The sequence below is a fragment of the Desmodus rotundus genome, chromosome 5 (assembly GCF_022682495.2).
Source record: "Desmodus rotundus isolate HL8 chromosome 5, HLdesRot8A.1, whole genome shotgun sequence".
NCBI lineage: Eukaryota > Metazoa > Chordata > Mammalia > Chiroptera > Phyllostomidae > Desmodus > Desmodus rotundus.
In genome coordinates, this window is record NC_071391.1 from 105,407,087 (window position 1) to 105,431,588 (window position 24,502).

The 24,502-nt window shown below is 55.0% G+C and overlaps 1 protein-coding gene and 1 long non-coding RNA gene across 8 annotated transcripts in view; one reads left to right on the plus strand and one right to left on the minus strand.

Moving 5' to 3' along the window:
* PAX8 (paired box 8) overlaps nucleotides 1-11,674 on the minus strand; it is a 56,618-nt gene extending 44,944 nt beyond the window's left edge. For all 4 annotated transcript variants that reach the window (XM_045193888.2, XM_024558521.3, XM_045193887.2 and 1 more), the window contains exons 1-2: nucleotides 11,546-11,674; nucleotides 11,143-11,245 (exon numbers count right to left, since the gene is read on the minus strand). In XM_045193888.2, coding sequence (XP_045049823.1) covers nucleotides 11,143-11,167 — 25 coding nt within the window. In that variant the 5' untranslated portion in view covers nucleotides 11,168-11,245; nucleotides 11,546-11,674. The remainder of the gene's footprint in view (nucleotides 1-11,142; nucleotides 11,246-11,545) is intronic.
* Nucleotides 11,675-20,582: 8,908 nt separating this feature from the next.
* LOC123479545 (uncharacterized) lies at nucleotides 20,583-24,020 on the plus strand. Of its 4 annotated transcripts, none has more exons than XR_008426885.1 (4): nucleotides 20,583-20,791; nucleotides 20,887-23,306; nucleotides 23,445-23,469; nucleotides 23,833-24,020. It is a non-coding gene; the product is annotated as an uncharacterized lncRNA (long non-coding RNA). The 4 variants fall into 4 exon arrangements; XR_008426884.1 differs by having other exon boundaries at nucleotides 20,584-20,791; nucleotides 20,887-21,009; nucleotides 21,991-23,469; XR_008426882.1 differs by having other exon boundaries at nucleotides 20,887-23,469.
* Nucleotides 24,021-24,502: the final 482 nt, after the last annotated feature.

Consider the following 24,502-nt stretch of genomic DNA (forward strand, 5'->3'; position numbering starts at 1 on the left):
TACTTTCTTTAAAAGTGGCCGCTATGGGGCTGAGGAAACAAAGTTCCCTTTGAGGGAACTTGCTGCCGCCACGGAGGCCTGAGCTGCCCCAGAGGGATGCCTCCCTGGTCCTGGGGATGGATGTCTCGCTGGCCTGGGCTCAGATGCAGGGTGGTGAGGTTGGGCAGCGGTGCCCACTGAAGTGGCAAACGTTGGCAGGCCTGGGCACATCGGACCCGTCATGGGACCTTTCTGCAGGACACTGGGTGTCAGTTTGACAGGGTGGTTGGTTGGACTTAGGGCAGGTGAGGACCGGCGGGTTGTGAATGAAACTCCCCAAAGAAGATCTGGCACAGAGTAGATAGTAGGTGCTGCATAAACATCTGGACAGGTGTTTCTGGTGTGGTCTCTAGGGCAGCATCAGAACCTCCTAGGGCTCTGTTAGCAAACCAAGGGCCTTCAATCGGCACCTTCACTAGCTCCCAGCGATTCTGCTGTAGGGCAGCGTCTGAGAAGCACAGGCCTAAGTCAGACCCCCAAGGCCCAGCCAGAGACCTTTCCTGTGTGGAGTTCTCATGCAGGCCCACTGGGGAGACAAACCTTCTCCCTGCAGGGCACCCCACTTCTCGAAGATTTGTGGGAGTGGATTAGTTGCAGATGCAGACGCAGACACAGCCTCAGGTGCACTCCTAACTGGCCATTTGACCTTCAAACTGTCATATAAAATGGGGCTCAAACTGCCAACCCCACAGGCACCCAGGGTGCAAAACGTAAGGAGGCCTTCACTCTCGGGCCTGGCCTGTCCTTGCGTGAGCTCGCAAGTGAGAGCCTCCTAAACGTTGCAGCCTGGGTTCCTTTGTGCCTGCTCTAGTCCCAGTCTTGGCTGTATGCACCAGTGTGTATGTGTGTCTCTGTACAATGTGTGTATGAGAATGTGTCGTGTCTATGGGTGCATGTGTACGAGTGTGTCTCTGTTGTGGGCATGTGTCTGTGTTGTGTGTGCATGTATGCGTATGTATGCACGTGTATGTGTGCATCCGTGTGTGTGTACAAGCTTCACCAGTCCACATCAACGGAGGCCCCTTTTCATCCCCCTGAGTGGTGCGCACTCAGAAGAGGCTGCTATCAGCGCTCCATCAGCTCAGCCAGCCCTCACTCCACCCTGTGCCTGCTCTCAAAGGCATCACCGGTCAGGCTGAGGAGCCCTGGCTATCACATGGAGCCCCTGCTCTGCCTGAAACCTGTGGGGTCTGGGCAAGGCACGTCTCTCTGGGTCTCCGTTTCCTGGTCTGGGAGCCCTTTTAGCTTGGACCAAGTCTGGGTCCAGGTGGACCACGGGTGTAATAAGAATCCATGAAGCTCCTGCAAGGTGTGAGGCACATCCTTCCAGGCTAACGTAGCTCAAGTGTACAAGGTGAAAGCCGCAGAGATAAATGTTCCTATACCAAGTAGAGGGTAAACGGGCCATAAAAATGAAGTGCTGGGGCCTTGGGGAGTGGGGAGGAGGAAAGAAGTTGCAAAAGGCCTTAGCTTTGAGGATGCCAGGATGTGGGGAGCCTCTGACTCAACGTTTCACAAATATGAGCTCAGTTAGTCCTCAGCAGCCCACAGAGGCAGAAGCCACAAGTCCACTCTACTGGTGAGGTCACGCAGGTTTAAGTGTTTCAAGGGGATGCAAAACCAAGTGTGTCCTGCTCCACAGGCCCAGCCAACAAGGGGGCAGATAGGATCCCTGGCCTGAAGGCCGGCACCATTGACGTGGAGAAATGGTGAACACGCACAGGCGATAGGAGGCTGCGCACAACTGTGTGTACACTGCGGCACAGACAGTGACTTCCAGGAAGTGGACAGAGAGCAGTGTGGGCAGAGGCACGATGTGCTCCTGGCCTCAGATCTCTCAGAAAGATGGACACCTTCCAGCCAACAGGATCAGCCAGGCCCTGAGGACAGCGAATGAGTCATTGTCAGCAGGACGCCTGAGAGCCGGTCCCACCTGCAAAAGGGTGTGCCCGAGGCCCAGTTAGGGGCACCTGTGCAGACAATTCTGTGGCCAGCAGGAGCAGGGGATATGGAATCTTCCTGGTATGGACACTGTCATGTCATCGCAGAATACGAGGGCTGGAAGGGCCTAGGCCTTGTCACACTGTCAAGGAGACGGGAGGTCCCGAGGGACGTCCTACAGAGTGCCCACCTCTGCAGGCGCAGGGGTTAAGCACGGGCGTGTCTAGCAAGCTCTTTGTTTGGCAGAAGTGGGCCTGCCTCCCTGGCATTTGCACCTACAGCTCTGCAGTGTTTCACCAGGAGCTCGCCAGCCACCCTGGATCCAGAGCCAGGGGAGACCATGTGGAGCCGGCTGACCCTGCAGGCTCACGCAGCCCTTCCAGGACATCCGGGGGCCCAGGCCAGATGAGGTTTATCTGGTATTGGTGATGGCGTGGTCAGACTGGGTGACTATTCAGAGAAATGGCTTTGGTGCGCCCACCACCCAGGGTGTTAGTGTCCGGTCTTGTCCCCTCACTGACTTGTTCTGTCTGATTCTTTCCCCTCCTGTTGGTGCCCTGTCCACCTGAGAGGGATCACAGGACTCAGCTCTCGGCCCTGAGGGAGCCCCTCACCTGTCATCTACTTTGACTCCCTGGCGTCAAATGCTGCCATGGCTGACATGGCACCTGCCCACAGCAGGCGGCCTGTTAAACTGAATTAAACTGCAGGACTCAGATTCCAGCCAGCTCCGAGCCTGAGTCTGGTGCCTCTCCTGGTCCGGCACTACCCCCACAGCCTCGCTCCTCCTCCTGGTTCCCACCTCAAAGGTACAGCCAGACACTGAGGGCGAGTCAGGGGTCACCCCATTCCTGCCACCTCCTTTTCGGCAGTGCTCAGAGCCCTCTCAGTGCTGAAGAGCAAAACAGAGCAGGGGCCAGGGATCTGGGGCTTTTAAAGGTCAACCAGGGTTTGCTGCTGCACCAAAGCCAGGCTATTATTCCACAAAGCAGGAAAATATAAGACAGTGGGTGGGGAGGGGGTGAGAAGAAGACAGAAGGTTAGTGGATTTTCATTTTAAAAAATAAATGTATGGTTCCAGGTCAGTTACGAACAAGTCTTCCTGTGGTCCTGCCTGCCCTGCACACAGAGAGCTGCACACCCCCTTCGGCTCCTCTTTCCTCCGAGACCAGCTCCACTAAAACCCCAGGATGTTCTGGATTCCAACAGGAAGTCTGCGAGCAGCCCGATCTACCCGCAGCCCGGTGCTTCCCCTGCCGCCTGCCCGGTGTTCTGGTGAAGGGAAACCAGGGGCGCTTTCCCGGGCGCGGGGGCAGCTGCCGGCCGGCCGCAGGCTCTGAAGCAGCGCTCCTGCTCCCGCTGCTCCCTTTCACTCAGCCCTTCTCTGCGTCCGTGTGCGAAGTCCGAGGGCCTGCCTGCAACTTAACTGAAACAAAGTTTCCGCCCGGGTTTGTGAGTTATTCGTGTAAAGTTTCAAAGGAAATATTATGAAAACGTGAGGTTTGGGCATCTATCTGCCCCGGAGGACTCCTGGAGCCCGTCCTCTCGGTGACCACTGCATGGAGGGGGCAGTTTCTGCAGTAGCTGCTCTGGGCCAGGTGAGGATCCTGGTCTAACTGTCAGTACTTCCTAGAAGCCCTGAACTGTCCTGGTATTTTACACAGATGACGAAATTCAAGGCCAGAAAGACAGTTGACTTGTCTCAGGTCACAAGGGGAGAAAGCAGCAAGGTCAGGTCAAGGTCAAGGCTTCCCAGGTCAACCCCTTCTGCTCCTGCAGAGATGGGGAGGCTGCCACTGGGCCTGTTTCACAGTGACTTCAAAAGTCCCCATCTTGGGACCTCACACCCGAGTTTACCCTGGAATAACAGTTCTGCTGACCTCCTGGAGAAGCTGAGGAGTCAAAACACACAGAGGGCCCTGGGTTTGTGCAAACACACAGCTCCCGTGATGACAGCAGATTGAGCTGTTTCTCTCCCAGACGCGTCGCGCAGGCAGCTAGCTCCCTGACCTCCGCGCTGTGCTGGTCTGACAGCGGCAATATGTCCCAGGGGACTAATCAGCACTAAGTACTCAGGTCACTCCAAGGCCACTTAGGAGAACAGTGCAGAAGACAAAGCTGATGAGCTTTGTGGCTCAAGATGGGAGAAAGAAAGGAGTTAAGAGAAGAGTAAAGAAAAAAAATTTTTTTTCTCAAGCCATCTGCTTGAAGGGTTTCATCAGAGAAATGCCACCAGCCCAATCTGCACAGCAAAGAAGTGAAATATTAAAATCAAATCTCTTTCCCGCCAATGTTACACTAGGAGCACACGACTGGGTCTGAACCCAAGTGAAGGGACCCTGAGGAAGCATCAGGGGGACTGAGTCTAAACCTGGAGAAGGGAGATCCAGCACCTCATGTGCCCACCGCTCGCTGCCCGGGGTTGGGGGCCGGCGACCGCACTGACTTCAGGGACAGGTCTTCCCAGTAACTGGGGGCTGATTCCATCTCACCCACTGGACCGTTGGTTTGTGACATGGACCCAACAGGGAGGCCAAGTGTGGATTGGAGGTGCCCCGGAGTAAGTTTATTTTTTGGCCTGTGATTTATTAAGGTGCCCGTGGATAGCTGCTTTTTTTTTGGCGGGGGGGAACATAGCAACCCTGGGGGTATGTACCCAAAGAAAGCCCCTCTCTCTGCCTTCCCTGGTGGTGGGTCATTTCCTTCCTCCTCACTGGCACCTCCAGGATTCCCATCCAGGGAGACCGACCACTTCTCCCACTTCGCAGATAGGAAGACTGAGAACTACACTGGAAAGGGGGTTGTTCTAACTGAGCTGGAGAGCTGGGGACACTAACGAGGAATGCAGGCTGAGGGACGAGGGCCCGCCTGCCCCTGCTGCTGCCGTGCAGGCCCTTGTGCCCTCTCTCCCAGGGCTCTGGCCAGAGTTCCCAGTGGAGTTGCAGGTGCAGACCGTCTGGTGCCACAGGGAACTGTGAGGAGCTGGGCTCTGGGACAATGGAAAGGGGACTCGGAGTCACGTCGCCATCTGAGCAGCAGTTCCCTTCCCTTCTGCAAAAGTGTCAGGAGCAATCCCTGCCGGGAGAGTCCTGAATCCCATGCCTACCTCGGCCTCAAAGGTGACAAGGAGACTCCCATTTGTTGAGGGCTCCCCGGGGCCAGGGCGCACTCAGCTCTTTCTCTGGATAGGAAAGGGGACTTGGCAGAGCTGGAGCAGCTGGGGGCTGGCTGTGCTGAGCCTTCGCCATACTGGGCTTCTCATGCGGCATTCATGATGATGGAAGGATGCACTGGAACCAGTACAGAAACCAAACCCACAAATCTCTCAGGAAGGAGACTCCTAGGGAGGGGCCCGCAGTCCCTGTGAAGCCCAGACCCCGTGATATGAGTTGTGTGTGTAAAGCAGAAACTGCCCCACGAAGCCGCTCTGGTGTGTTCCATGTAAGAGACATTTGCTCATCGTGTCCCCGCATGGCTGGGGGAGGGGTCTGCAGGGGCTTTCAGAAACCTGAACAGGCTTGTTGGCCCCAACTCCGGACCTAAGAAAATAATTACGACCTCTCAAAGTCCTACTAAAAAGGACGTGGCCACAGACTCACAGAGAAGGGCAGGTGCCTCTGGCCAGCCCTGACCCAGAGCCTCCACCCAGGGTCTCTGCCCATGGGCTGGGTCAGCTGGGGTTGGCCTGGGAGAGTGGTCAGGAATGGAGACCCTTGGACTGGGCCTCTCTGAACCCCTCCCCCCAAAGAGAAACCCAGCCCCTCTGCTGGACTCGGTCACTGCGCATCCCCAGCAGAGTACCTGGGCTAAGGCAGTTCACCGTGAGTGAACCCAGAATCACTTCCCCAAGAGTGCTGAGTGTGGGCTCATCCTTCTCTCTTCAGAGGGTGTTTTACGTCCTCAAGTTCTATCTCTGAAGGGAGTGAGGGCTGAGAGACTCAGCCTTTTCCCAAGTCTCACCTAAAACAAAAGCAAAGTGCAGTCTTGAATGGGGGTGTGTTCCCCTGCCCCCTCCTTTCAAAATCATCATTTTCTTCCCAAATGAAATTCTTTTACCTTTTGGCTCCTTGTGTTCTCAGAAGCACAGAGCTCAAAGCTTTCTCTGCACAACTGGAAGCTCCGCACCTCTTGGACTGGTAAGTACGGCAGCTTTAAAGTGCTTAGCACGGAAGACAGACCAACTGTGGCGAGAGAGCGCAAACACATCCCCGCACAGTCACGCAGAGCAGGCTGCTCCTGAGACTACAGACTGCAGTCGCTGCCTGAGCTGGGGGAAGGCTGGTGCAGGCTGGGCGAGGGGGGAGCACGGCCGCGGAGCAGCCCCTCTGCCTCAGGTAGTTGTGCCCCAGAGCAGGTGAGCCACCTAAGAGTCCACTCGGGACCGGTGTGGATGCCTCTAAGCATAGCCGGCTCTGCCAACATGTCATAGGAAATGTCCCAAGATAAGAGGAGCAGCTTTATTCTTCTCCTTTAATGGGGATCCTCTCCCTACCCCTACACTTTGTGTGTGGGTGAAATTTGCCAGCGAGACAACTGGGACATTTTGCAAGATAGAACGGGATCACTACATAATTTGATATGAATATTTGTGGAAGTTTTCCTATGAAAAATAGATACTTTAAACACACCTGCAACCACACACACACATTGTTTTTATGAGAGCCAATTAATAAGTGCTAATTCATTCAAGCATATCTCCACTGAATTACTGTTCCATTTAGTTGCAGGGGAATTTTCCATTACTAAACTCTCCCTTGCTGATTTTTTTTTGCATTATTTATATATTTTTCAGTTTCACTAATAGTGAGGTTGGTATGTGATATTATCTGTTGTTTGTGCGTCTTAAATTTCTTTTTCATCTAAAATGTTTCCTCATTCTTGCAGCTCCACGTAGTCTGGGAGAAACATCATTAAAACCAGACAAGATTTTACACATAAATGATTGAAAAAGGCACTGGCTGAATTAACCCGACAGGAGGGCATCTTGTCTGATTGTGCTGCTCCCAGTTCAGGCGTGCACATGTGCACGAGGGCATCTCCACTCTGGGCTAGTGTGGAAATGTCTTCCTATGTCAGTGAGTCACAAGTCTGTCCGTGAAAAGATCGTGGGTGCACAACTAGGAACGAAGCCCACAGGGGCTTTAATATTAAACACACAATCTCTTTGTAGGTCCCGAGAGCACAATGCAAAGCTCCGGCTCCCTTTTCATGGACACGAGTCAGGACTTTGACTTCAGACATCAGAGATCCAGACCAACTGGTTCCCAAAGGTCTGCCTTCCTTTATTCCTGGAAAAGTGAGGGGTTCCGGTGGTGGTTAGGGGTTGCTTAGGGGAGGTGGTGGGAATTGTGTTCTAAAGGATATGTTCTGAAGTAGAGCTTCAGTTTCCTTATATTGAATGACCAAGGCTCCATGCACCTGGCTACCTTCGTTTCTGAAATAAGTTTGCTCATTTTTATTCTCCAGTCACTTTTCCCCTGCCCCCACACAGCCTGCTTGCAGTCTTTCTTTCTTTTTTTCTTTCAGTCTTTCTTTCTTTCTTTCTTTCTCTCTTGTTAATTCTTTCACTTTTTTTCTCTTTCACAGAAACAAATTCTGGGGGATGTGAATGATTAAACTGTTTACTCTGAGGTCTAGGTATGAAAAGACATGTCACTGTAAGTAAAGTTTCACCTTTATATTCAACTCTATCAATAATTACAGAACAAGGATGACTATTAGTAAATCTTTCTTACAATTGGCTCTTACAAAAATAATGCCATTTATTCTAAGCATATTGAGTTCGATTGATTTTGCTTTACACAAAAATTAATTACAAAGCCAACTAACCTCCAAAATAAAGTCAGCAATAAAGGGATTGTGAATACTGCATATCCATGGGAAACATAAACCCATAAAGCATGTCCCCATTAAAATTGGAGATATGAGGCCCTAAATGCAAAGTTTTGATGTACTATTGTAATAGTAGATGCTCTCCTTTGAACAAAAAGTCTATTAATAATTATAATTCTGTGAGATTGATTTTTGTGCTGTGTTCCCTCACTTCCTTTGTCCTCTTCAGCAGAATTAGAAGAGTCCTTTTGGGTACAGATTGATAAAATTAATTAACTTTCCTTCCACTCCAAAAAAAAGTACCAAATAAATGCTTCCAATAGACATCAAAAAGTGTCAATTAGAAATAATTACTTCTTATCAATCAGTGGGGCAATTAAAGTGACAAAGCTTGAAAAGATACTTATCTGAAAACTAATTCACAAGGTAGCTAAATTATCTTCTAATTAACTTGCGTCGAGGAGGGTGGGAGGAAGGAGCATGTAGAAACAAAGATGAATTGAGGAGCCCCAATACCTCTTTATGCCCTTTCAGACCGTGTACATCCCAGGAAGACCTAATTTTCAACCCAAGCAAGAAACCTGGGAAGAAAACAGGCCCTCCTCAAACGCCTTTGGCCCCCTTCTGCCTTTCCCAAACCCGGAGGCGCGCACAGGGCTTCACGCCTCGGATCTGGGGAGTTGGAGGCACGCTCCTCCGCATCTGAAGTCTTGTTTTATCACTTGCATAACCGATTTTCAGGAGCTCGGCGACAGGGCTGAGGCAAGTTGTTCCCTGTAACTTTTAATGACAACCCGCTTGCTTTATTAAACTCTCTTCCTCACTGACACACTATTGTTTACATTAATATTTATGTGGCATTTATCATTTCCCGCACACCTTTGAATATTTAAAAAATGTTTTTACTTTAGAGGATCTTTGGTCCCCGATGCTACAAAATTCCTAGTGGTTTTTACGAAATGTTCAGCCCATTGCTAACCAGCGCACACCAGAGCAATTCGCTATTCGCTCTCCACATCCCTTCAGGACAAAGCTGCCGAAAACATATACACAAGGCAAGATCAGCCGAGGACAGTCTGGAGGTCGGAGCGCAAAGGCGCGCAGGACACTCGGGAAGGAGCACCTCGGGTCTTTGAAAACGGCGCGCCCGCCCTGCTCCTGGGAGCTGCCAGGCGGCCTTAGCCCGGTCCTGCCCCAGAGGAAACTTAGACGGGTGTCTCCAGGTGAAGGCCTTTAGAAATGGAAGTGCTGGGGGGAAGAAGCCGCTAGCACCTAAGCGAGAAAAGCGTTTACAAAACCAGGAGGAACAAGTTTATGAGTTGAGCTCTACATACAGGGCAACAGCGTCAAGGAAAGTGGTCGGAAAGCGCGGGGTCCTCAGTCGGGTTAGCCCACACGGGGCTTCGAAAACAAGCAGCGGCAGCCTCGAGCCCTTTGGGCCTCGTTTTAGGCAACTCCCTTTTATTTTATTAGCATTGCATTAAACTAAAGGAGAAAGTCTCGTTCTCCCTCTCGCTCAGCTCCATTTCTTTGTTTGGAGGAGGGGGAGCCTCTCTGGCTCCCCTCGTCTGAAAAAGACACGGGCTCTCCGGCCGCCGGGTACGCCGCTCCCTCCCCAAACCAAGGGCCATTTGCTTCTGAGCTCTCGAAATCCTCGCCACCCCTGGGCCTGTTGCTGATTTAAAATAAAAATAAATTGTGTCGTTTTTCTTTCTTTCTTTTATTCCCATTTATTCTAATGAGTACTTCTAGAATGAAAATAAGTAGCGAAAACAAAATCAAGCCAGCCCAAGGAACTGCGACTTCCTCTTACGTCTCAAAGGATCTGGTCCAGCGCGGTAAATTCGGGGTCCGAGAGCACCCACTGCTACCACCGCCGGGAAGGTCAGGGGAAAGTCGGGGGGCGACGGGGATAGCGGAGTGGAAGCGGCTGGACCAGCCTGGCGTGGGATCCCGCACCCGGCGACCGCTCGGCCTCGGAGACGGTCCTGCTCCCGAGGCGGGCGACGCCCGGGATTGTACCGCATTTGGCTAAAGACTAAGGGCCGAAAACAGTTCTGGCCTCAGAAAGTGGTCCAAGGCTCCCGGGCTCGGCTGGGCAAGGGGAGCTGGGGCAGCCCCGCTCGGTCCCCGGGCTCCGGGAAGGGCCGCGAGGTCTCCGACCTGCGCCCGCGGAGGGACGGCAGTGGGGGGTTACTGATGACTCGGTCTCCGCCACGCAACAAACCCGAATAAGAAACAGTGCGGCGCCCCGGGGCTTCCCGCGCCCCACGCCGTGGAGCCTGGGCCGGGAGATCCGAGGCTGCGCGCGATGCTGGACCGCGGCGCTCTGGCTAAATAGAGATCTCAGCCGCGCGCTGCGCGGATCCGACCCTCCTTATTATAACAAATGTCCCGTGTGCCGAGCGGACTTCATATTCGCCAAGAATTCATCTGAAATATTGATTTCCTCTCACTTCGCTGGTCCAAATCAATAGAGCTGCGCCCTGGCCCCATAAATCGCTTTCCCCGCGGCCGACCCGGTTCCATTCATCACTGCGGCCGGGCCGCGCCTCTGCCCGCCGTCCACACTTGATGCGCGCCGAGTGGCCGTGCCCAGCGCGCCCATTAGCCTGATCCTAGGGCTCCTTCCTGACGAAGACCCTCACCATCCACCCCGCCCCGGCCTGGACCAGGGGAAGGAGAGAGCAGGTGCCTCCGTCAGGGACTCCGAGCGCTTTTGAAAGCCCTGGGCCCAGGCGCCAGTAAGGAAGGGGTTCGGTACCGCGGGCAGCGCAGTCCTTGCAGGCCGAAATCCCCGCGCGCGGCTGCCCGCCTGGCCCGTGCTCAACCAGGAGGAGTCCAACCCCCCCGAGTTCACTCATGGCTATCAGGCCCCGGACCACGGGCTACTTTCCCGCTGGGTTTAGAGGTGCGCGGGGCTCACAGTCCGGCCAGGGGATCCAGGAGAGCTGCGCGCGTCCGCACAAGGGCTTAGTGGTCGAGGCAAGGGAACCGCAAGTCCAGCAGGGCCCAGCCCACACTCACGGGCCAGGCCAGCCGGGGTGGGCGCGAGGGACAACTCTCTGACCCCAGGAAGAGCTTTTCGCCGCTCCATGTGGTCTGCAGAAACCAAGGCCTGCGGAGGCAGCTCCGCCGGACCCAGGGAACCTCAGGGCCGAGAGCTGCGCGGCGGTCGCAGCTGGGAGACAGGCCGGAGGCGACCCAGCTGCGTCCCCACGCAGGGGGAACCCGCGAGCCCTGCGCGCACGCCCCCAGCCCTGCCGACCGGAGCGCACGCACGGACGCACGGCGACGCGGGGCTCGGGGTCCGGCCACGCGCGTCCTTACCGGATCTGATGGAGTTGTGAGGCATCGCGGAGGATCGCTTGCGGCCCGTAGCGGGCTCAGAAGTCCTCACGCAGGTCCCTGCTGCATCCGCCGTACGGCTGCCCTGCAGACCCAGGGAAAGGGGCATGAAGAGCATGTCTTAGACCTCCGCCCAGGCCCTTCCGCCTGGCCTTCGTAGCGTGGCTGGAGTCGAAGGGTTTAGAAGTGTAGGCAACCGCAGCCTGGCCTAGCACACACTTGGGGGTCTGCGACCAAAGTCCCAACTCCAGCCCGGGTGCCCTCTTCCTCTGCCGACCCAGTCTCACTCAGTTTAACTTGGGAGGGAAAAGGCTTCTTGGGACCCTTTCTTTCTCGAACCAACCCTCTCCCCTAGTCAGCTTCCAGCCACCCCTGCGCAGCATACCTGGCCGGCAGCCTCAGGCCCTCAGTGCCTGGGTCCGCCGCGAGGGTGCCCTGGGCCCGCGTTTCTCCTCTGTCCCAAGTTTGTTCCCATCCACCAGGCATCGCCACCGGTTTTATCCCGCCAGGGCCCTGAGACAAGGGTCTGGAGAGGCTCGCAGCCCGCCGATTGGCTGGCTGGGTGCAGGGGGGTGCGGGAAGGGGAGGATTTTGCAAGGGGGACATGGCTGAGTGGACTCAGGAGTTAGAAACATTCTCTGGAGCTTCTGTTTCCATTGGAGAGGAGAGGGAGGCAGCTGAGTCCTAACTCAACAGGCCTGGGAGTACTCCAGGATTGGGAGATGGAGACTTCAGGGCCTGACCACGAGGGTCTCTGTGCCCCCGGGGGGGTCACTGACCAGCAGACTCCACAGGCACAGCGCTCTACAACACCCTGTCCCCTTCTCCTCAGAGGCAAGGGGCCTTTTCTCTCACAGGAGGGAACTTCTGTTTCTATGCTTGCTTCTTAAGGCAGAAGCTGCTCACCTGCCCACCACTGGTGTGGGCTTCTTCCAGGGTGGAACCCTGAAGAGCCCCGGAGCCCATTCCTCCTTACCGCCAGGCAGGGCCCACACTCACCCTACTAGGTTAATGGCAATGGCCACACAGCCAGTTTCACAGGACTGCTCTCTGCCAACACACACACAGCACCAGCCCTCTTTCTTGCTCCTCAAGGATTTTGAACTTGGGAGAAGACTTCGGAGGACTAGCAGTGACAACCTAGATTACACCTCGGAGTGGAAGGGTGTTAGGAAGGGACAGGACTGGGCTGACCTCTGGCCTTGTCTGCAGAAGCCAGCAGCCTTGGGAGGTGAGGGCCTGGGTGTGGATAAGAAGGGTCTCTTGTGTGGGGCTGAGGATCACTTTGTGGTGGCAAAAGTTGCCCCTCCTTCCTCAGGGACAGAAGTGGGGTATGGACAACACTGTAGAGGGGGGCAAGGCCTGGATGCCCCCTTGATCTCGGGCCAGGCTCCTGGACTCAGGGTTACAGCTGAGAGAACAGCGGTGCTCCCTGGGCCCGAGGGGCTGTGCTCCCTGGAGAGGCTGCTGCTCTGAAACAGGGAGGCCAGAGGTACTGGAGTGAGAGGGCAGTGAAGGGGCCGAGGAGACTGGGGTTATTCGGGGTGTGTGTGTGTGTGTGTGTGTGTGTGTGTGAAGTCACACAATTTTTCTTAATTAAAAAAAAAGTTCTAGCTCTCAGGCGAGTCCACTTGCTCTTCACACCCAGACTTTCTCATTTCTCAATTTAGTAGGAATTAATCATTTTGTGAAAACAAAAAGAATACATATGACCCTAAACGTATCCTCCACATTTGCAAACGTCTCTAAACAAAACAGTAGGTGCTTCGTTGTTTTAAAAGTCGCTCTGTGTTTCCAGATGTGCAGCGCCCACTCTGGTCGGACCCCGGGGAGCAGCAGCTCGAAGGACGCTGAGATCGAGGCGGGCCTCGCACGGCATCGGTCCCACCACCAAGTGGCAGCTGGCCCCCTGCCTCTCTAGGGCAGTGTGGAGTGTGAATCCTCCAGACAAGCCCCTGTCCCAGGAGTTCTGCAGACCTCAGAGGGGCCGCCTCCTGAGGGGCTGAGAGGTACCAGCAGCGCTGAAACTCAGGCGTCCATCTTGCTCAGCTCTTCTCCTCTGAACAAAACAAGCCTCCTCCTTCCCTTCCCCGCCCCCTATTTTTGGCAAAAGGTTTCAAAGGACAAAAAAACAGCAAGTCATCAAAACGTTCTGTTCCTGTCCCAATTGTAAGCTCATTTTTAAAAAGCCATTTTAATATGAAAACTTAGTGTAAAAAACCTACCTGCACACACCTTGGGAGCAGCCCTTCCCCAGACTGCAGGTGACAGGAGGCAGCTGAGCAGAGAAGTCCTTCTGCCGCCACAGGCGGGAGGAACTCAGGGAGCCCACTGCCCAGGTCCAGCACTGCATTCTGGTCTCAGTGGGGAGCAGGCCCGGGGTCTTTGCCATGTCCTCGTTCTCTTCAACCAAGGCCAAGAAAATGGTTATTAGCAGCACCCCACCTCCTTGGGGCCAGCCTCATTGTCTGCAAAATGACGAGGTTGAGATTTTATATATATATATAAGTGTAAATATATACAAGGTTTGTGTGTGTGTATCGCTTTTATCATGTTTTTTTCCTCAAACTTTAAAAAAAAATCCATGATTCTCAGTTAAGAATGAAAATCTCAAGCCTTCCTTTGACGTTACTTAAAATTTTGAAATAATTTAGCATCGTGAGTAGGAGACTCTGGGATCGATGGGAAATTCAGAACATGCTCTTTAGAATCAGCACCTTCTTCTCGGGCCCTTCTCACACCTGCTGCCCGTGAGCCTCTCGTGCCGGGACTGTCGACCAGCAACCTGTGGTTTAAGCCTAGTTACAATTTTTTTTTAACCCAGTGTTTTTCCAAGAACATTTATTTAGTTCTCAGTATGAAAATAAATAGAGAAGAGAAGGTCACTCTGGCTTGCCTTTAAATTTTGGGCAGATCTGGCCGCAGATCTGAGTGTTTCTGTGTGGAAATGAATATTCTTTCCAGCTTGACATTCAAAGAGTTCCGTATCCATCCCAGGCAATGAACAGCCTAAGTCCAGGGAGTAGTCCGGAGTTTTCTAATTTTAAATTGATCTGCTGAGCCTTCTGAAGATGGTCTTTTTTCCGAGGCTCAGCTGAAATCCACTGAGCTGGTGGGAGGGATCGCCAGGGGCGAGGCGGAGGGTGTCTGTTCCCTGGATGGGGGAGTTTGGGTGCTAAAACCGACTGTCCCAGGCAGACCAGGATGAGCTGGTCATCTAGCTGATGGAGCTGGGAAGCAGGTGGCTTGGGGTCTTTTTCAAGCAGCTCGGAATTTACACTGTCTACGGGCGGTGTTTAACTGTGCAGCTGGAATCCTGCCTCCTGGCTCTGGCTGCCTGGCCCCTGAACTCCAGCGTAGACCGTGGGCCTCTCCCCTTTGGCCCAGGTGCCCCAGGAGAGGCAAGCCTTGGGGGAAGGTTCCTGCCCCCAAGAACCCTTCTGGGTTACCTGGTCACCCCCACACCACTGGTGAGCACCTCCTGGGACTCAAGTGCACTCTCTGGGAAGGAGACGGCCACTCCTGCTTTGAGTTGGGAGGTGAGTGGTGGGCCCCGGCTCCCTGGGATGGGCCCTTGCCTTCCTCTGAGCCTCAGTTCCCTCTTCTTTAGGATGTGGGTGCAGGTAGGAGTGGGGACGTGAGGCCCTTCCTAGCTTTGCTGTGAGGTGAAAGGAATTATGGATGCGAAAGCCGTTTGAAAGCTGCGGCTCTGCACAAAGTTAATTATTATTAGACAACAAAGGCGGGGCAACACTTCCAAAAGGGCAGAGTTAAAACTGCTCTCAAATTTTTGCAGTAGAAGTCGGTTCCTTTAATCCTTTCCCCAGAGCACTGTGAGTTTTTCAAGCAGCCGACTGAGCCCCTAGGTGACAGACAGGTGATTTCCTGTTGGCAGGAAAGGACCAGCGAGTGAGTCTAGGTGCAGGGTGGGTGTGGGGGCTGCATGGGGGCAGGGGTGTCTGTGAGGGGACCCAGAAAGAGGGAGCGCAGGCGAAGGCAGAAGGGGCCCCACAAGGGCAGAGCCTCCAGGCGGCAGGGGTTTGCAGAAGGGCTCAGGGCACCCTCTCCCCTCTGACCTGCCCGGTTGTGCCACAGCCACACGGGATTTCCACCGCGTCCCCACACCTCAGGAAACAGGCTGCCCCGGGCCTCTTCCTGGTGGTGCCAGAGAATCAATCATTAATTATCCTGTGCTCCTCCCCTCCTCCCCTCAGGCTTTCAAAACCCAGAAATAGAAATACAGGTCCTGGCAGGTGAAAGGAAAGGGCCACCGGTTGTGGAAAGCACTTTGGAAAAAGCCACTGGTGGCACTTGTCCGGTTGGCGTCGGGTTGAAGAGGTGTCCTGGGCACACCTCTGTTGAGCTCCTTGCCCGCCTGCAGTGCCTTGGTGGCCGCCACCTGGGCTGCAGCGTGGAGACTGCTGTTCCCAGGCTTGTGCAGGAAAGAGCCTCACTGGGGAGCAGGGAGGACAGTGACAGGAGAGGAAGGGTCCTGTGGAGAGGGGATAACGCAGGTCAGTAATAGTTCCTTTCTTTTTTTTTTTTTAAGTTACAAATAATGAGCTAGGTCCTTTTGCAACCCGTTTTGCAGATGGGAAAACAGAGCCCGAGGAAAAGAGGTACCATGTCCAAGGTTCTTAGCTGGTGGGTGGTTGACTCAAAGTCCTAATGAGCACTGGTGACCCAGGCCTTAAGCGTTGGGCATTCTGCTCTCCCAGTCTAATTCCTCCCTCCGCAGCACCCACGCCCCTCCCTTCAGGAAGAAGGTTCTGGAACCCAGGGAGTGGCCAGGATGAGGTCAGACCCTGGTGGCTAGAACACTTCCCTGCACCAGGAGAGCGGAGCAGCTCACTCTGCATGAACGCGACCCCCCCCCCCCCACGCGCCAGGCCCCTGCCTCCAGCCCCAGCGGCAGGACTCAGGGACCCGCCCAGCCAATGCTGGGCACCTGAGTGGGCTGCCTTCCCGGCAGCTGTTCTTGGGGAGGCGCCAAGGAAAAACCCAGGCACAGGGCTCTTGGCCAGACTCAGGGTCAGCTTTGTTCTCCGTGGCCTTGGAATGCCAGAGGTCCCTGCTCTTGGCACAAACCCCAGAATAGAGCCTGCCCTCCCCTGACCCTCTCAGTGCCCAGGGGCCTGAGGAAGGGACCGGGCCCCTGGTGGCTGGGAAGTGGGACAGGCTGCCTGCCCCAGGAAGCCGGCTCCACATCTGAGCACAGCGACCCCGGGCCTAGGCCACCTCCCAGTCCGTGTCTTGCCTTCTGCTGCAGACAGCCCAGTCTCCCTGCACCTGCAGGGGCAGCCCTGGGGACTTAGGGCCCTGCACCCGTTTTTTGTCTCTGGGCCCCATACCTGGTGGTAGGGCCATCCTTGCGGTCATAGGCCCCACATCTGGGACATCTGGGGATAGACACACCCCCACCCTGAGGGAAGGCTGAGCATGGTGCTCGCTCCCTTCTAATAACAGCAGCCATCTCTACTATTATTTACTAAGTATTATTAAATGCCAGGTACTGTCGAGTGCCTTAAGTATAACCCCATTTATTTCCCACCACACCCAGTGAGGCTGAGTTTTGCGGCAAGCGGCGCATAGAGGTTGCTCTGGGCCAGTCCAGTGCCAGCAGAGCCAGGATCAAACCCAGGCTCATCTGAATGCGGGCCAGCATCCTCTCTGCCCCCAGAGGGTGTTTCCAGGGCCCAGACGTAGTAATAGCTCCAGGGAAGCCACTGGGACAAACTAGAAAACAAACTAGAAACATGGTCTCCTTTGTTAGTTTCAGGGTCGCCAGGCCTGTTGTTGGAGGAAGCCTGACCCTTAGTGAGGAGCCTTAGCTTTCCAGGGGGTGAGGGGACAGAGGAGTGAAAGGGTGAGAGAAAAGCGAAGCCACCGCCCCACCTGAGCCCCCGCGCACTTGGCAAAGCTTAGCCACCAGCACACTGGTGGCTAGAGTGAGTGAATCACACACCTGCATGTTTCCCGTTCTTTTTTTTTTTTTTTTGCTCTTCAGCTTTGGGGTAAAACTGACAAAAAAAAAATTGTAAGCTATTGTATTTAAAGTGTACGACATGGTGACTTGGTGCACGCACACGCTGTAAAAGGACTCCCGTCTGGAGAGTTGACGCCTCCACCACCTCACATGTTCATCGTGTCTGACTGGCGAAACGTTTACATTTAATTTCCTAGAAGTTTCAGGGTACGACACAGTGTTATCAGTGGTGGGGCCAGGCTGGGCAGCAGGTCCTTGGACCCTAAACCTGTACAGGCGTTCTTCCGGACTTGGTTGCAGACTCTTCCTTGTTAGGCCTGTCGTCTGTGCGGCGGCATTTCCTTGTGTGTCCTCCACTCCTCTCTGTGAGCCTCGCGGAGCGCGCCGAGCCCCAGTGGCTTCTGTTTGCTTCGCCCACGTTCCCTGGCCCCTTTAGACTTGGATGCCATCTGCTCTGTGACTTCTGTTTCCCGGGAGAATCACTCTGGCGGGGAGGGCCCAGAGTCGGGGGGAAGGATCTTTTCCCGCTCGAACGCTGGAGCTCTGGGCTTCCATGGTGCGGAGACAGTGCAGGAGGATGACTGACTGTTGCCTAAGGGGCTGGGACTCTGGCACCAGAGCCGGAACCCGGGCACAGTCCTGCTCTGCTCTGTGACCCGCGTGGTCACCGCCTGCCTCCGCTGAGACTGAGCAGTGAGACTAATAATGGTGCTTGTGTTACACTGGGGTGCTTAACCAGACGGAGTACGTGCAGCGTGTGGGTGCTCAGTAAATGTTAGTGACGGAAGGTAAAACTAGCCCCGACAAAGGGGACAGAATGGTGCCCATACACCTAAGGCAGGTGTCACTGTCACCATGACCAGGACACCAGGAGACAGGGACAGGTTCCAAAGGTGGCAATGGGGTGAGGAGACAGAGAGGGGGAGAACCGAACTTGTGGGTTCCGTGGACAACCGGAGCACAGGGCCCCAGGCCTGGGAGCCACTCCCCACTCCGGGTGCGCAGTGGCCCGGCCTCCTCAGAGCGCCCCCGACGAGGCGTGTGGACCCCAGCCTGCTCTCTGCCTGGACGTCTCTCCTCCCGGAGAGTGTCCCTGTGGCTCCAGAGGGTGGGAGAACAGGACATCCTTCCTGGGAGGGCGGGTGGGCTCAGCGGCCTGGTGGGCGACGTCGGACCTAACTGCCACTTTCCGATTCATTGAGAAGCCATAGTCTTCTCCAGTTTTGTTTTCGTTCATTTATTTTTAGCTTATACACATAATGTATCATAAATAATTCACATAGTGGTGATAAATGTCTCCCTTCTTCAGCCCTAGCCTGAGGTAACCCTGTTATTATTCGGTATTCGCCCTTGCAGACCTTTCCTGTCCACGTCTCCTGTCTGTTCCTGTGGAAACGGGGGGCTTCATTTTGGGGGTGCGCGCAGGAGCACGCCTCGTGCACGCCCCGCTCTGCGAGGCGCGTTCACCCCTCCGCAGTGCCCTGGGCGCCTTCCCGTGTCGGGAAGGGTCCGCCTGTCCCTCCAACTTCCCCGTCAGCGTCCCCATTGCGGGGCGGACGTTCTCGCAGCTGCCCCCTTTCTGTGACATTCCCTCCCACCTTTCTCTTACGAAAAGTGTTCTGCAGTGAACTCGTTGTGCACGTGTGTGAGTGCTTTCCAGGAGAAGTTGGAAATGAAAAACGGAGTTGTGGGAGCACGAGGTGGGCACCTTTAAAATAGGAGAAATGGACTCCCTCGAGCCTAGTCTGCCTTCTCTTTTCATTGCTCTTGAACACGCCTTCGAAGATCGAAGGTGAGCAGGTAAGAAGAGGGAGCTGGTGAGGTTCCCCAGTCCTGCAGGCAGCGCCGCTGGTGCGCAGAAGTTCAGGCAGCCATCGTGGTGGGGAATGCCCTTCACCCCGAGATCATCCTTGACTGCCCAGAGCTGACCCAGGAACAAAGAGAGTGTGACCTCAGCCCCGGTCACCCAATGCTACCTTCACAGGCCAAATCGGGTGACCGAGTCCAGCATATAATCTCTCCTTCAGGATTCAAGAGAGAGCTGGACCGCCATGCTTGGAACTCAGTCTCTCTGTTCCAGAACCTGAGAAGCTGTGCACTCAAAGTCAGAGAGGCCTGGCCCTGAGCTGTGTGACCTCTGGAAAGCCACTCACCCACTCTGATCCTCAGGTTCCTCAGTTTTAAAAAAGTCATACGCTATTCACATCCTATCAGCAGTGTGCTAGTGATTTGTAAACTGTTAGGAAATGGAGAACTGTGAGGGATGATGACTTTGGACAGTTATGACTATGACATATGCCCGGGTCTCCTCACCGGGACAGCTCTTCTCTCCTCTCCCTTTCCTCCTCCCTCCCTCTCCTTCGTCCCTTCCTTTCTGCGTGTGTCACTGTACAAACATTTGTTGAACATCTAAGCGGTGGGCACTCTGCTAAGACCTGGAAACATAGTGGTGACCAAAACAAGTCATGTCATCCTGAAACAGACAAGCCCTTGCAGGGGGGTGTGCGACATGCTGAGATGGGGTTGCAGTGGCCAGCAGGAGGTGTGTCCCCGACCTCACAGAGCAGGGCACCTTGGGTCTTGGCTGTTCAGATGGGACCTCAAAGCAGAGGCCAGAAGGAAGAGGTGGGACTGACCGGTGGGAGGAAGTGAAGACAGAAGACTCTGGCGTGGGCGGGGGGAAAGACCCCATGTGAAGGTCCAGTGGCCAGGGGGCACCAAGAACATTTAGGGAACTGAGTTCACAGTAGTGCAGTTACAGGGTGTGTGCATGTGTGTGTGGGTGTGTGTCCAGGCATGCACATGTGCGTGTGCACAGGTATGGTGGGGGCAGAGAGATGGGGCTGGGAGAGTGTGCAGGGTTAGATCCCAGTGTTCTTATAGGCACGTTAAGGAATCTGGACTTTACCCTAAAAAGCAAAGGGGAGTGTGTAAAAGGATTTTATCGGGGGAAAGGAATGGCCAGACTTATGCTTTAGAAAGTTTTGCCGGCTGCAGTGTGGAGAATGGGTTTCAGCTGCGAGGCTGTGTTCCCATAATTCCCTGAGGGCTGATGGGAGCGCTGGGGGTGGGAGAAGCAAAGATGGCCATGGGGTGGTGGAAAGGTGGTCAGAGTCAGCTGTGGACTGCCAGCGTCATCATCAGTGTGGTATCGAAAGGATGCGGTGCTGTGTCAACCAGGTCCAGTGTAAGCGCTGGCCCTGCCCTATCTTCCTGTGCCCTCTGGGGGCTCAGAGCTTGGGCCGCAAAGTGGCAGCCACTGCAGGCAGGTCTGGCTCTTCTCCCAGTGGACCGGGAGAAGTTTCTGTCTGATTGTGTCAGACCAGGCAATGGGGGGGAGGTGCTGGTCCAGGACCCAGACTGCACCAATGGGCCAACAGGGTGGGGAGGAGGCGGGGCCTAAACTTGCCCGGGGTTTCGATTTGAAGTCGGCCGCAATCTAAACACTGATAACAGCCTTGAGGCTGAGCGGCAGAGAAAGGCTGACCAGGAGGAAGGAGGGCCGGAAAGTCACACAAGACAGACCTGCCTCTGTAGAGGGCAGTTGAAGTCTTGGCTGAGAGTCAGCAGGGTAGGGTCCCAGGCTCAGGACCGTGAGGAGGTCACTCGCCGTACCTGGGCCTTGGTGTTCCGGTCTCTGTCAAGGTGGGGTGGGGGAAGGCGGACGGGTGCCCTGGCTCTCGGGTCGCAGTGCAGCAAAAATCATCTCCACACCGTGTTTTCTCATTTTCCACGCACAGTGCTGAAGGACAGCTTCCTTCTTAATCTCCGTGGGTTGGCTCCTGTGAACTCCGGGGTGTGAAAGCACTGTGAAACCCCCCAGGCTGAAATAACACCGTAGCCTACTGACACACTGCTTCACAGTGAGTAACTGCTGTCGTCCGCTATCTCACTCCACGCATCTGTCAGCGCTCGTGTGTATTCCCGCACGGAGCTGCTGTGTCTCCTACGTGTAATGTAGGACGGTGTGTGTAACGCAACGCATCGCTCTGCATGTTAGAGCAGGCACGAAACTCTAAGACCTTCCAATTCAGTTCCAGGCTCCCTAGAGCACGCAGGAAGTTTCTCACACTCCTCCCCAGTCCTGCTCCATGGCCGCCTGCACCCCTCACTTCCCTTGTACTTCCCCCTCTCCTCCTTCTTCCCTCTTTGTTCTGCCCCAGCCACACTGGCCTCTGCTGTCCTCATGTGCACCAGGCTTGTTCCTGCTCTGGACCTTTATGTGCTGCTCCTTCCCCGTTAGCTTGGGGCTCGCCCCTCACCTCCAAGTGTTGGCTCAACTCACCTTTTCAGTGAACCTCCAGCCCCACTGCTGCAGCCCTGTCCCCTGTTACTCGGCTTATTTCTCTCCGCCATCTGACATGCTATACAAGCCACTTACTTGTTTACCACCTGTCTCCCTCCATGCAAGTAAAGGGGTCACTTCTGTGTCCTCTGTGCCTAGCGTAGTGCCTGGCACACCGGAGGTGCTCAGGAAACCCTTGTGGGGCCTGATTGATGTCTGATGGAAGGAATATGAGTGGCAGGGACAACTCCATGACCTCACTGTGAAGGCGTGCATCCCGGCACTGGGCACACACTGGGCCAAAGTCCCAGCCGTGTGCGCCCCTCATTGGTGTTTGGTGGCTGGTGGGTGAAGCAGAAACTCAGTAACCTTAACACTGACCTGGGGATGGTGTCTGCGTGTCCCTTCTTTGTTCTGGGCAGCCGAGGAGCCTCTCATAGGGTCTGGGAAGAGGTGGGCTCAGACCCTGACCAGGGTCAGGAGGTATAGAGGGAGTGGCTCCCCAGGTCCCGGGGCAGTGGGAGACAGCCAGACCTCCCCCCTCCCCTTTGGCACTCAGCCCTTCCACAGAAGGCTCCAGAACTCTGGGCAAAGGTCACAGCACCTGCTGCGCGGGAGACATGTGACCATCTGAACACCGCCGAGGTGGAACAAGCCGCACAATCGGGTCATTGTGCTAAACGTGCAGGTTCCCTTGCCAAGCCACGCCCCACTCCATCCCGGCCAGACCCCTTCGGAACCCTGATTTACAGGGGCCCCAGCCTGGGGAGGGTGTCGTCCAGTGGCCCTGGGGGAGGAGGGGCCTGCTCTGAGACCCAGGGAGAAGTAGGGGAGAAGGAGGCTTCAGGCCCCGGGAAGAGGGGCAGACACTGATAAGAACACTACTGTTTGACTCTTGGTGACACTTGGGCATTAAGCACTGTTCTCCAAACTTGCTTTGGGTGGTGAAGACTATGGATCACTGACCTTGATTCTCCCACAGATCCAAGTTCTCCTCCTGTCACGACCGGGTCCGGGAGTTCACACCGAGCCCACCCCGGGAGGGAGGTCTTCCTTCACAGAACTGGTCCCCACAGGCCACCAGGCAAGGATGTGGCCACTGAACTTCCAGTGACCCTTCTGACCTCAGAGGGCCCGGGAACAGGGGCGGAAGTCAGATTAAGGTGTCAGGGAGACTGTCCCAGCCTTTTCACCTGAAACTGAGTGGCCCAGGGCCACCGGACCTCTCTGAGCCTGTGTCCTCATCTATGAAACGGGGATGAAGATGTCTGTCATACTGGAGGGCAGATGATCACACACGAAACAACGTCCCGCACAACATGTGTGCTTTCGTCACTGTCCTTTCAGGAGTGAAGAGTCACACAGGGCTTTGCACGTGGCAGACCCCCAGGCAAAGCTCACTGGTGGGCTTCGCTCCACACGCCATTCGGTGACTGTAAGGGACTGCCCTGCTTGGGTTGCCTATGTTGTCATTACAGGTGACTCTAATGGAGGTGACACAATGAGGTGGCATTCAGCTTGCTGGCCACAGCGATCCTGATTTCAACAGGCAGATGGGTAAGGAACATTCCTTTGCTTGGTGCACTGCAAGGTCTTGAGTGCCTGGTGTGTAGCAAATGCAAAAAGGAGGAGCATCTGAATCACGGAGCTGGAGGTAAAGCCGGACCACCTGGGCCCTGGGGACGTGTTACGGGTTCAGAGACTCTGCCTCTGCTTTGCCACCATCCTCACTCCACCTTTCCATCAAGAGCGAGGGAGATGGGAAACAGCACTCACCTTCTCCACCTCATCTGCCACAGAAAAGGTGGTCAAGAAGCCAGGACCCAGACACCTAGATGCTCTTGCCTGTTAGCCTGGCCTTTGGGGGCCCAACAGGTGATTCCTGTGCCCCAAGTTTTGTCTTTCCAGAGCTGTCCTCCAGGGGAACACCAACCCCCACCACCAAGTGAAGGGAAATCTGGGCCAGGGAGGGCCTTTACGATTACTGAGCACCAGTTACATGTGCTTTCCCAGGGCTGTGTGCGGCCATTTCCACCAGGTGATGAGCTCCATCCTAGATGCCCTTATCCCTGAAAAAAAGGCCCAAGACCTTGAGCTGTGGAGTTGGATGGTCTTGGAGGCTCTGCTCTGCCATTCATTCGATTTAGCCTTGGAGGCTCAGTTGCCTCACCAGTGAGAGGGAGATAATTTCCAGGGCTGCGTGAGGATTAAATGAAATAAGATAATTAAAGCACAGGGTATAGGACTTGTTCAGGGTTCCGATGATAAGATAAAGTAATTTGGGTTCTAAAAGCTTCCCCTAGCTGTTACCCTGGGAGTTGGGTCCATGTGGCGCTGGGCCAATCTGTTGTGTCAGAGCTATTCCAAAGCACAGAAGGGCCTTCCTTTCTCCCTGTGCCAGGCTTCACCCCCAACACGATGGCTGGTGGGCAGGAGGAGTGGTGTCACATTAGGGCCATGAGGAAAGAGTGAGCCCTGCGGTCCAGCAGCTTCCTCCTTCCTGGCAGCACAGCGCAACCTGCTCCAGTTCCCTCCTCACACCGGCTGGTCTCCAGGCTCCTTCCTTTGATTAAAAGCATTTAGCTTTCATTTGCATGGGATTCTTTTCTTTATGCAGCCTCATTTCACAACCGAACCAGGAGGCTCACCGAGCGTGGTTGCGCAGCATCCCAGGACAGCCCCTCAGAGCCCGTGCTGTTGTCCTGGAGCAGCTCGTCCCTGTGCACCCCAGTTTCCTCTCCCCTCCACCCCTACCGCTCCGTCCCTGGGCTGTGGTCAAGCTGCCGGGTCTCTAGCCTCTCTGCCCCACTTCTCCAACCCTCCTTGAGCCCCCAGACACCCTCTAGGAAGAATGTTACACACACATATCCGTTGGTCCTGCAAAGCCAGTCCTCCGTGAGCACCTGAATCCATGAGGAAGTCGGGCATTTTCCAATAACCGTTGTTTGCTGTACACTGGACTGTTCCTGTGGTATTTCAGAATGAGTCACAAGTCCTGGAAGGAACTAAAGCCTGGCAGGAGAAACAGTGTTGGGTGTTGGCGAGTACACAAAGAACTGTGATGTCAGTAA